General features: G+C 39.4%; 1 protein-coding gene across 19 annotated transcripts in view; it reads right to left on the reverse strand.

Moving 5' to 3' along the window:
* Positions 1-4,521: 4,521 nt before the first annotated feature.
* Positions 4,522-13,399, reverse strand: part of ARHGEF9 (Cdc42 guanine nucleotide exchange factor 9) — a 555,038-nt gene continuing 546,160 nt past the window's right edge. For all 19 annotated transcript variants that reach the window (XM_086390082.1, XM_086390069.1, XM_086390074.1 and 16 more), the window contains one exon: positions 4,522-7,791. In XM_086390082.1, coding sequence (XP_086246208.1) covers positions 7,610-7,791 — 182 coding nt within the window. In that variant the 3' untranslated portion in view covers positions 4,522-7,609. The remainder of the gene's footprint in view (positions 7,792-13,399) is intronic.

The raw sequence follows: 13,399 nt of genomic DNA on the forward strand, positions 1-13,399 counted from the left end.
TCTGCAGAGTAAATTTTAACTTCTCTTTTTTTATTTCTAATTTTATTGATTTGAGTCCTCTCCCTTTTTTCCTTCATGAGTGTGGCTAAAGTTTTATTGGTTTTGTTTATCTTTTCAAAGAACCAGCTTTAAATTTCATTAATCTTTACAATTGTTTTCTTTGTTCCTATTTCATTTATTTCTTCTCTGATGTTATTTCTTTCCTTCTGTTAACTTTACTTTTGTTTATTCTTACTCTAGATATTTTGGGTGTAAGGTCAGGACTTTTATCTGAGATTTATTTGTATTTCTTGAGGACGACTGTATGTGATAAACGTCCCTCTTAGAACTGCTTTTGCTGTCTCCCATAGGTTTTGGACTGTTGTGCTTTTGTTTTTATTTGTCTCTAGGTATTTTTTTATTTCCTCTTTGATTTCTTCAGTGATCCTTTAGCTGTTAAATATCATATTGTATTTTTTGTAATTTTTATTGTAGTTTCTTTCTAATCTTATAGCATTGTGATAAGAAAAGGTGCTTGATGTGGTTTTAATTTTCTTAAATTTACTGAGACTCACCTTATGGCTCTGCATGTGGTCAATATTGGAGAATGTTCTGTGTGCACTTGAAAAGAATGCGTAGTCTGCTGCTTTTGGATGGAATGTTCTATAAATTTCAATTAAGTCCATGTGATCTAAAGTTTTATTTAAGCCCTGTGTTTCCTTACTAATTTTCTGTCTGGATGGCAATGTGATTTAGGATGGGGTTTTTGTCCACACCAACAATGTGATTTATGGTGGGGGCGCTGAGTTACCTGGTATCAGTTCATCTTCTGAGGGGACTGTATACAGGGATCAGCCACAAGTGCAATGATAAAGCTCTAACAAAATCTTAAGAAACTTGAGTGTGCTTTCCTGGGGGCAATACTCCATGCATATTGTCACATATTTATTCTGGAAAGTAACATTGTCCTCACTCCACAGGAATAGGAAAATTGAAGCTCTCTGTTTGGTACTTTCTTATACTCCGCTCTATGATTCTTCCCTTGGCTGATTTTCATCTGTATCATTTAGGTTTCATAAGGCATAACTATGAGTATACCAATGAATTCTGTGAGTCTTGTAGTGAATTATCAAACCAAACATCTATTTCTGCTTTATTGACTATGCCAAAGCCTTTGACTGCGTGGATCACAATAAACTGTGGAAAATTCTGAAAGAGATGGGAATACCAGACCACCTGATCTGCCTCTTGAGAAACATGTATGCACGTCAGGAAGCAACAGTTAGAACTGGACAGGGAACAACAGACTGGTTCCAAATAGGAAAAGGAGTGTGTCAAGGCTGTATATTGTCACTCTGCTTATTTAACTAATATGCAGAGTACATCATGAGAAATGCTGGGCTGGAAGAAACACAAGCTGGAATCAAGATTGCAGGGAGAAATATCAATGACCTCAGATATGCAGATGACACCACCCTTATGGCAGAAAGTGAAGAAGAACTAAAGAGCCTCTTAATGAAAGTGAAAGAGGAGAGTGAAAAAGTTGGCTTAAAGCTCAACATTCAGAAAACGAAGATCATGGCATCCGGTTTCAGACTTTATTTTTTTGGGCTCCAAAATCACTGCAGATGGTGACTGCAGCCATGAAATTAAAAGACGCTTACTCCTTGGAAGGAAAGTTATGACCAATCTAGATAGCATATTCAAAAGCAGAGACATTACTTTGCCAACAAAGGTCTGTCTAGTCAAGGCTATGGTTTTTCCTGTGGTCATGTATGGATGTGAGAGTTGGACAGTGAAGAAGGCTGAGCGCCAAAGAATTGATGCTTTTAAACTGTGGTGTTGGAGAAGACTCCTGAGAGTCCCTTGGACTGCAAGGAGATCCAACCAGTCCATTCTGAAGGAGATCAGCCCTGGGATTTCTTTGGAAGGAATGATGCTGAAGCTGAAACTCCAGTACTTAGGCCACCTCATGTGAAGAGTTGACTCGTTGGAAAAGACTCTGATGCTGGGAGGGATTGGGGGCAGGAGGAGAAGGGGACGACAGAGGATGAGATGGCTGGATGGCATCACTAACTCAATGGACGTGAGTCTGAGTGAACTCCGGGAGTTGGTGATGGACAGGGAGGCCTGGCGTGTTGTGATTCATGGGGTCGCAAAGAGCCGGACACGACTGAATGACTGAACTGAACTGAACTGAACTGAACTGAAGGGTGTTATTTGGGATCCCTAGACTCTCAATTGGTGTCAGAAGGAAGGGTTGTCTTGTGTGAACTCTTTCCCCTAACTTCTCAATTGCTCTAACATTCACAATATGGTAGAATTTTCCTTGTCTTCTGAGACTTAGTTCAAACATTTCCTTCTTTGGTAGAGATGTCTAATGTTCATTCATATCTAGTTCTCCTGCCCTTCTGAGTTTGTAGGACTTTTACAGTTTTCTGTTTCCTTAAAGTTGGATGAGGCCATATGATCAGTTCTGGCTAGAGAATTTAACTGTAAGTGAGAAACAATCTAGGGCTCTCTCTTCAGCTGTGGTGATTATAGAACTACATCTTGAGATGGAGGTGTAGCAAGGCAGCAGAAGCCCAGATTGTGTACTATCACATGGGTGATAGCTGCTCTGGAAAGTCGCCTGGACTCAGAGTAGGATTTGTATGAGCAAGAAATAAACTCTTATATGTTAAGCCATTAAGATGCATATTGATGTATGAATACAACACAATATTGTAAAGCAATTATCATTCAATTTACAATAAATAAATTAAAAAATAAAATGGATAAACAACAAGGAAAAAAAGATTTGAGGGAATATCTCTTACTGCAGTACACTAAACTTATCCTGACTGATTACAAAGATGTTCCTCAATCAGAATTAACCATTCCATTTTCTGAGTGCCTTGAGGACTTCATCCATCCTTCTTATGGCCCATGTTTATATGTTCTCACTGAACTCTGAGACTGTAGGCAGAGATTTTATTTTAGTCATCTTGGTATCTCTTGTGTACCAACCACAAGGCCTAGCCCAGATTATATACTTAGGACATGCAAGTTGAATCTAATTCAGTTGGTTGGCAGCATGGCTGTTGTGGAGATGGACAAAGCCTCACCTAAAAAGCTGCCTTGAAGGACCTATTGGTGAGTTAAATAGAAGTAATACAGGCTTCTGAAGGACAAAGGACCATGCACCATTCCTTTCACTCTTCCCCAATCATATGAGAAAACACTCATGGCCTACTAGAGAAAAAAGAAAGAATTGGGAGAGATGGAACCAGAATAGTGTGCTTCTAGTGAACATGAAGTAACCTCCAAAATTCCTCTCCAACCATGTTGGGAAACCCAGATTGTCTAATATACCTATGACCAGGCTAAACTGTTGCACTGCAAGTGGTTGTACTTGGGGGAATGCTGAGATCTCATTTTGTTATCTTGGACCTGATAGGTAAAGGCCTGGGTGAGCAAGGTCTATCTAATCAGCATTCTATTCTATGCAGGACAGAAGCCTCTGGGAGGCAGGGGTAAGCAGGTCAATATAAATAGGGAAATTCCAAAGGGTCCAAAAGTTAAGCAGGCTAAGCAGTAGAGTGGTGGCCTCAGTGACTAAAACACTGAAGTAAGCCAAAACCCACAGCAGAGACCTTGGGCCTCCTTCTATTTGCTCTTGGTACTAGAGACAAAAGGACCGGTGGTCGTAGTCATCTGTTGGAAGCCTACGCTAGAAAACTTAAAGAGACAGGGCTCTTGAGGAGAATATAGAGAGTGATACTCATTCATATGCTAGTATCAGCTCATTCCATATTCTTGCTTCCAACTCCCCTCAATTCATGTGATACCCAGGAACACTCTAAGAGTAAGCAACTCTGAGATCAGTTTGAAGCAGATTGGGAGATGAGTGACAAATAAGCATTTTACTGGGATCAGTGTTTATTTCTTCTGGAGAAAGGCAGGTGAAGTAGTACCAGAACATACAAACTATTATTGTGTCTCTGCTGGGTAACATAAGATACCACACAGGAGCCTTGTGGACAACAAGGAGCATGTATGTGTAGGAGACACCATGATGAAATAAACACTTTGGGGGATGGATAAATATGTCTATTTCAGAGGAAACAGGACTGGAAGCATTAGGAAATAGCTGGAGGTGAAGGATTCCTAAGTGATATGTATTCTGGTTAGGTTCAAAAAGCAGCTTTTAAGATCATGTGAGAGTGCACAGGGCAAGTACTGGACTTGGCAGCTGCAAGGAAAAGGAGCAAAGTCAGGAATGGGTCTTTAAGACTTGTCAAAGGGTGAAGTGACGTGAATGACAGTCCTACCCATAAAGACATTTGAAGTGCCTCTGTTACAGAATCAAAATTGGTTATTGTGGCCTACTCTTTAAGAAATGACATGGAAGGCCACAGACAGCCCATCGTATGCCTGGCTATAGAACAACAGGACTGGTAGGCGAGGCTGGGATAAGCTGCCCCCACCAGGCAAATTCCCTTTATTTAGCACTTGGTAAAACATACACACACAAAATAGCATGAGAGCTATGCCTAGAGGTGTCTTTTACTTCTTTTATTGAACTCCATAAATATTTTCATAAGGCTTTGTGTCATTACAACATCATATTTTTGTTAAACATTTTTTAAACACACAACTTTGACACTTGTTTGACAGGGTCAAACAATCAGATAGAAGAAATGAAATAATAAACTGGCAAGTGCAGAGCAGCAGGGGTAATCAAAATCACTGTTGCCCATCCATCCACCCCAGCCCACCCCATCCCCAAAGCACTAAAAGATCACTATTTGGTTTCACACTAGAATTGTTAGAACTCTCTTGTTGCTGTCCTTACACATCCTTTAGAGATATACATGTAGAAGGGATGAGAGAGAGAGGGAGAAAGAGGAGTTGAGCTTCTGGATTAGGCCATTCTATGGCAGGTTCCAAGCCTTTTGGAGAGCAAATCCAGGCCTCATTGAAGTGAGGAAAGGGGATCTCTGGGCCATGCAGAAACAGAGATTTACAGATTCCTTGGGGAGAGCACTGCTGTGGGGACATAGAATAGGCTTGAATTCTGAACTCAGGTAATGGGGGATCCCCTTGAGGCTGTCCATCACTGGTCTGCTTGCTGTCATTGGTTAGGTGAATTTTCTGACCAATGGTAAACTGATTTCTTATTGTTCTCACAAGTTATTGGCATCTGATGAGACCAGTGAGTTGGGTGAGTGAGAGGTAGGTGGAAAAGAGGTGATAATCCCTGATCCTGGAGCTCTGTGTCCTGCTTCCCTGGACACAGTCCCAGGGGAGCAGGAAGGGGGTGTGGGAGGGAGCTTGGCCAAGAGAAGTTGTAGCTCCAGGGACCTGTCCAAGAATCCCCTTTTGGTGTGCCCCCAAGCTCTGGAGAAACATGTCAAGGCCAGGCCTAATGGGAAAGAATGGAAAGTGGGAAAATAATGTACACTCAAGGGAGGCCTACACAGCCAGCTATTCTGTTTGACAGGGAGGTCAATTTAGCTTAGGCACTCAGTACCAGGTTCCTTGCCAACGGAGCTTAAGTAGTTGGGTCTTGTGCTGAGCAGTGGTGGCCAGTCCCGAGCTCTAGCCCTCTGCTCAATTCAGGCTTATCCTTGGCTTACTCCTCAAGTCTCATTTGGGTGTGGTGGAATGTGAGCTTAAACAGCTTGTAATTTGATTCCCAAAGAGGAAAAATTCCCAGGCTGGACAGGGCCTGGTCTGGATCAGGAAGCATAAAAGCAGCAATCAAGCTAGCTATGTTAAGTGTCCCATGCAGCCACAGCTGCTGCTCATTAAGCTGAGGTCCTTTCATGATGAAGTCTTCTCCCACAGGGTCCAGGACAGACTCAATCTCCTCACTAGAATGGCGCTCCATAGTAGGGCCCATCTTTACTCCTTTGTACTACATTCTTCTTACAATTCAAGGTCTATCTACCCAAGAGGCCATGTGGAGAGGAGGAATAGGGAGTACACATAGGGAGCCTGTCTCTTTGTGTGGGAAGTGTAAAGCCTGCCAAAAATGAACCTGAGGGCAGCAACTCTGCCTCAGATCCTTTCTCCACAGGGAAGTGTCCTCTGGGTTTCTCACTTGCTTACTTCAAATGTGGTGGGATGGGAGAATGTTGGAAATAGGGCATTCTTTGAGTTCCAGAAGTGCTTTAATTATGCTCATACCAGCAATCCTCCTGTGTAGGGGAGAGCAGGGGAAAGAAAGAAAACAGGGAGGAAGATGGAAGGAGCCATGGAAGATTATCCATGCAATCTGCTAACAATGGGGCAAGTTACACCTAAGTTAGGAACTTTAAGTACATATCTTGGACTGAGGACGTCTCTTTCCATCCCCATCTTTATTCTTTTCTACATTACTCTCAGCCCTGGATTCTGTCTAGGTCAATAATTTGAATACAGCTGATGATCTTGGTCAGGTGAGCTCTGTTTTGACCTCTCACAGACTCTGAACAATGCTTCCTAAACAATCTGCAAATGTGAAGCAGGTATAACCAGGCTGCTGAACTGACTGCAGTGGGGAACCATATCCTAAACCTACCTGTTACTGGAGACAGTTGAATCCCTCCTTCAAGGGGCAGAGTCTCAGCCTCTTTGCTTCTAGTTCAGACTTTTTAAGTTAGGGGAGGAAGAAGCCTAGAAGAAACCCCATAACCAAAGTGGCATGAAGAAGAGAATAACTGACCCAAACTAAACCCCAGATACAAAACTGTCATGACCCAGCAGTGCTACAACATGGGAACCCCCAGTGCTAGAAGAAGAAACAGCCCAAATGCAGAACATTTTCTGAACAAAAGTCCCTTCTAGTATCATTACTCTGATGTTCTCTTACTTCTGTTTAGTTTCAATCCCTCCACAACACCTAAAACACAGTGAAAGCAATAGAAATATTGAGCAGTTATGTCACAGGGCACAACAGAGCATGTCCAGACTGGTATGACTAGGACAGAAGATGCAGGAAAAAGGCTATTTGGGGTAACTGCAGGGCTGCAGAAACATTCGCAGATGATCAGTCGAGGGAGAGGAGAAAGGGGATCCTTCCTTTACCCAATGAGAAGTAAAAGGAAAAAAAAGAAATTCAAAACTCCCAAACTCCACCATATTAAATTAAATTCAAAAGTCATCAGCATCAGTATCATCAGGAAAGTAAAAAACAATACAACACATCTATGTTAATAATGACAAGTCAATGAATCATTCACAGGAGAGCAAAAAGATTATTTCAACAAAAAAGGAACAAATAGAAATGTAAGTTTCTGAAAGTAAAGGGGAGGGGGGCAGGATAAGAACAGAAAACTTTTTAAGGGATCACCTGTTTGGAAGTCATTGGTACTTCTTCCTACCAACTACAGATTTTACTTGCCCAAAACAACAGAAAACATTTTTGGTCCTTCTGCGTGTGTGTGTGTGTGAGTGTGAGTGTGAGTGTGAGTGTGAGTGTGTGTGTGTAGTTGGGTGTGTGGGTGTGTACACTCAAGACTTTGTGTGTTTTTGTGTATGTGTGTGTATGCATGTGTGTGTATATGTATATATATATATAAATTTCAACAGTGCTTCTCCAAAAAAAGGTCCATCTATAAATATAATTTTATTTATTTTAAAATTATCTGCCTCCCTGTTGGTATTATTTTTTGAAGGGGGTTAACCTGCTGAAGTTTTGCCAGAATGGTGACTGGCTGCGCTTGGGTTCGGTGAACTCAAAGACCTGCGACTGAGCGATGCCATCGGGGACCAGGTATTGGCCCTGGTTTAACGGGTCCTGTGGTGGTGGGTAGGAAGGAGGAACTGAGCGGGCAGAGTTGACACCTAGAGTAGATGGGAGATCAAAGGGAAATGGTATAAATTAAGTAGCAAGGGGCTTCTCAAATCACCTAGTGCCCCACTTTTAATCCTTATCTATATTCAGAACAGAATAGGCTGAAGCACAAAGCATATGATTCAGAATGCAAGGATGATTTCTCTGTTGCTCCCAAATACCTTTTTCATTTGCTGGTCAGTGTCTGAAATTTCAACATTACAGCTTCTCTGTTTGTCTTTGTTTGATTACTTGATCCCATTACCCTGGAAGCAATGTCACATTAAGCCATCATATATCATATTAAGCCATTGGCAGGTCAGTGAGAAGGAAACACTTCTAAAAGTGAGTATTTTGCTGTTTTTTATTCTTATTGTTTTCCATCTTTATTGAGATATAACTGACATAATATTGTGTAAGTGTTAAGATGTTAATGTGATGATTCATTACATGTATATACTGTGGAATAATTACCACAATAAGGTTAGTTAACACATCCATCACCTCACACAATTACTTTTGTTTGTGGTAAGAACATTTAAGAACCTCCTAAGTATGTAATACTCTTAGCACCTCCTAAGTATACAATAGAGTATTGTTAACTATATTAACCATACTGTATATTATATCCCCAGAACTTCATCATGTAACTAGAAGTTTGTGCCCTTTGACCAACAAATCCCCACTTTCCTCAATGCCAACCCCAAATCCTGGCAACCAGCAATCTATTTTCTATTTCTATAACTTTCCTTTTTTCAGCTTGCACTTAAAAGAGACATCAGATAATATTTGTATTTTATGACTTATTTCTCACAGCATAACTCCCTAAAGACCATTCATATTTCCATAAATGATAGGATTTCTTTCTTTTTATGGCTGAACAGTATACCATGGTGTATATGTATATGTCTTTATTGGGTATATGGTTTATAAATAATTTGTCCCATTTCATAGGGAGCCTTTTCATTTTGTTAATAGTTTGTCTTTTGCTGAGCAGATTACAAGTCCCACTTGCTTATTTTTGTTTCTCTGGCTTGTGCTTTAGGTGTTATATTTAAATCTCATTGGCAAGACCAATGTCAAGGAGTATTTTCTCTATGTTTTCTTCTAGGATTTCTACATATGTGGGTCTTACACATAAATCATTAATCTGCTTTGAGTTAATTTTTGTGACTGGTGTAGTATGGGGGGGTTGATACAGTCCTCTGCATGTAAATATCTAATTTTCCCAATGTCATTTATAAAAGAGTAGTTTTCCCTTGTGTTTCCACCCTGGCTCAGCGGTAAAGAATCTGCCTTCAATGCAGGAGATGCAGGTTCGATCCCTGGTTGGGAAGATACCCTGGAGAAGGAAACGGCAACCGACTCCAGTATTCTTGCCTGGGTAAGCCCATGGACAGAGGAGCCTGGTGGGCTACAGTCCATGGGGTCGCAAAGAATTGGACATCATAAGCCACTAAAACAAAAACAACAAATTTTCCCTTTCTGAATATTCTTGGGCCCCTTACAAATAGTAGTTGAACATAAGTATAGTTTTATAATTGGGCCCTCAATTCTGTTCCACTCATGTATATGTTGATACTTTTTTGATTACTATAGTTTTGTAATATAGTTTGAAATTGGGATGTATGATTGCCCCCAATTTTGTTCTTCTTTCTCAGAATTTCTTTGGTAAATTGGGCTCTGTTCTGGTTTCATATGAATTTTAGGACTCTTTTTTTTTCCTCCTTCTATGAAAAATGCCATGGAATTTGAGATAGGGGTTACACCAAATATACAGATGGCTTTGTGTAATAAGGTCATTTCCACAATATCATCTTATAATCCATGAATATGTGATATCTTTCCATTTATTTGTTTTTTTTCAAATTTTTTCATAAATGTCTAATAGATTTAAATGTACAGATCTCTAACTTTCTTGGTAAACCTATTCCTAAGTATTTTATTATTTTGTTCTATTACAAAGGGGGTTATGTTGTTAATTTCTCTGTGGATATTTATTGTTATTGAAACAAAACTGATTTTTGTACAACTGATTTTGTATACTGAAATATTACTGAATTCCTTGACTATTAGAATATTTTTATGTCTTAAGAGTCTCTACAGTTTTATACGTATGAAATCATGTCATCTGCAAACAGAGATAATTGACTTCTGACTTTAATTGCTTTTTCTTTCCTGATCACTCTGGCTAGGATTTTCAGAGTTATGCCAAATAGGAGTGGTGAGAGTTGGTGTCCTTCTCTTTTCCCTGATCTTAGGGGAAATGCCTTCAAATTCTTACCATGGAATATTATGTTATTGAATATTTGAATACTGATATTTCTCCTGGCAATCTTGATTCCAGCTTGTATTTCATCCAGCCTAGCATTTTGCATGATGTACTCTGCATATAAGTTAAATAATCAAGGTGACAATATACAATCTGATGTTCTGCTTTCCCATTTTGAACCAGTCTGTCATTTCATGTCCAGTTCTAACTTCTTGACCTGCATACAGGTTTCTCAGAAGGCAGATAAGGTGGTTTGGTATTCTCATCTCTTTAAGAATTTTCCATAGGTTGTTGTGATACACACAATCAAAGACTTTAGCAGAAGTAGATTTTATTTTTTCTGGAATTCTCTTGCTTTTCCTATGGTCCAACTGATGCTGGTACTTTGATCTCTGGTTCCTCTACCTTTTCTAAATTCAGCTTGTAAATCTGGAATTCTCAGATCATATACTGTTGAAGCCTAGCTTGAAGGATTTTTAGCATTACCTTGCTAGTGTGTGAAATGACTGCAATTGTATGGTAGCTTGAACATTCTTTGGCATTGCCCTTCTATGGGATTGGAATAAAAACTGACCTTTTCCAGTCTTTTGGCCACTCCTAGTTTTCCAAATTTGCTGGCATATTGAATGCAGCATTATAACAGCATCACCTTTTAGGATATGAAATAGCTCAGCTGGAATTCCATCACCTCCACTAGCTTTGTTTGTAGTGATGCTTCTCAAGGCATACTTGACTTAGCACTCCAGGATGTCTGGCTCTAGGTGAGTGATCACACCATCATGGTTATCTATGTCATTATGATTTTTTTTTGTATAATTCTCCTGTGTATTCTTGCCACCTTTTCTTAATATCTTCTGCTTCTGTTAGGTCCATACTGTTCCTGTCCTTTATTGTGCCCATGAAGCATGGAATGTTCCCTTGGAAGCTTCAATTTTCTTGAAGAGATCTCTAGTCTTTCCCATTCTATTGTTTTCCTCTATTTCTTTCATTGCTCACTTCGGAAGGCTTTCTTATCTCTCCTTGTTCTTCTCTGGAACTTTGCATTCAGATGGGTATATCATTCCATTTCTCCTTTGCCTTTAGCTTCTCTTTTCTCAGCTATTTGTAAGGCCTCCTCATTTTTCCTTTTTGTATTTCTTCTTCTTTGGGATGGTTTTGATCACCACATCCTCTACTATGTTTAAACCTCTGTCAATAGTTCTTCAGGTACTCTATCATATCTCTTGAATCTATTTGTCACTTCCACTGTATAATCATAAGGGATTTGATTTAGGTCATACCTGAATGGCCTATTGGTTTTCTACACTTTCTTGAATTTATGTCTGAATTTTGCAATAAGCAGTTCATGATCTGAGCCACAGTCAGCTCCTGATCTTGTTTTTTCTCCATCTTTGGCTGCAAAGAGTATAATCAATCTGATTTTGGTATTTGACCATCTGGTGATATCCATGTGTAGAGTCATTTCTTGTGTTGTTGGAAGAGGGTGTTTGCTATGACCAGTGCATTCTCTTGGGATTACTCTGTTAGCCTTTGCCTTGCTTCATTTTGTACTCTAAGGCCAAAGTTGCTGTTACTCCAGGTATCTCTTGACTTCCTACTTTTGCATTCCAGTCCCATATGATGAAAAGGACATCTTTTTTTCCATGTTAGCTCTTGAATGTCTCTATATTTTGATCACATTTACCTATTTTCCCTAACCAACACTCTTTGCATGTGGCAAACACCAATCTCTTCTCTGTTTCTATGAAATCAATTTTATTAGATTCCCCATATAAGTGAGATCATGAAGTATTTGTCTTTCTTTCTCTGCAATATTTCTTTTAGCAGAATACCTTCCAGGTTAGTCCGTGATGTGGAAAAGACAAGATTTCCTTCTTTATGACTGCATAAAGTTTTATTGTGTATTTATCCATTCATCTGTCAAAGACACTTAGGTGGTTTCTGTGTCTTGTTTTTCAGTCACTCAGTCATGTCTGACTCTTTGCAACCCCATGGACTGCATCCTGCCATGCTTCCCTGTCCTTCACCATCTGGAGCTTGCTCAAACTCATGTCCATTGAGTTTGGATACTGAGTGATGCCATCCAATCATCTCATCCTCTGTTTTCTTGGTTACTATAAATAATGCTGTAACGAACATGGGGTACAGAGATCTCTTCAAGATAGCTATTTCATTTCTTTAGATATATATTCAGAACTGGAATTGAATTATATAGTAGTTCTATTTTTAAGTCTTGAGGAACCTCCATATTATTTTTCATAACAGCTGTATCAATTTACATTCTCACCAGCAGAACACAAGGGTTCTTTTTTCTCTACATCTTTGCCAGCACTTGTCAGCACTTTTCTTTTGTTAACAGCCATTCTGGAAGGTGTGAGGTAATATTTCACTGTGGTTTTTATTTGCATTTCCTGATGATTAATGATGCAGAGAAATTTTCATGTATATGGTAGCTACTGGAAAATTTTCTTTGGAAAATGGGTATTTATGAATTCTGCACATTTTAAAAATTAATTTTTATTGGAATATAGTTCATTTATAATGTGCATTAGTTTCTGCTGTATGACAGAGTTAATCAGTTATACATATCATATATCCACTCTTTTTTAGATTCTTTTCTTATAAAGGTCATTATATCTTTGCGACCCCATGGACTGTAGCCTACCAGGCTCCTCTGTCCATGGGATTTTCCAGACAAGAATACAGGAGTGGGTTGCTGTTTCCTTCTCCAGGGAATCTTCCCAGCCCAAGGATCGAACCCTGTTCTCCTGCATTGTAGGCAGACGCTTTTACCATCTGAGCCACCAGGGAAGTCTATAAAGGTAATTACAGAGTATTAAATAGAGTTCCCTGTGCTATACAGTATGTTCTTACTAGTTACTTGTCAATTCCAATCTCCCAGTTTATCCCTCTCCTGCTTTCTGACTTTGCAACTATAAGTTTGCTTTCTATATCTGTGACTCTATTTCTGTTTTATAAATAAGTTCATTTGTACCTTTTTTACATTCCACATATAAGTGATATCATATGATATATACCTTTCTCTGCCTCACTTACTTCACTAAGCATGGCAATCTCAAATAGCATCCATGTCATGGATCCATCCATGTCACCACAAATAGCATTATTTCATTTTTAATGGCTGAGTAATATACCATTGTATGTATGTATCACATCTTCTTTATCTACCTATCTGTTAATAGACATTTAGGTTGGTTCTATGTTCTAGCTATTGGAAACAGCACTGCAATGAATATTGTAATGCAAGTGCCTTTTTGAATTATGGCTTTCTCTGGATATATGCCCAAGAGTAGGATTTCTGGATCATATAATAGCTCTATTTTTAG

The sequence above is a fragment of the Bos grunniens genome, chromosome X (genome assembly GCF_055505025.1).
Source record: "Bos grunniens cultivar Pamir isolate PY7600 chromosome X, Bosgru_T2T1.0, whole genome shotgun sequence".
In the NCBI taxonomy this organism is placed as follows: domain Eukaryota; kingdom Metazoa; phylum Chordata; class Mammalia; order Artiodactyla; family Bovidae; genus Bos; species Bos grunniens.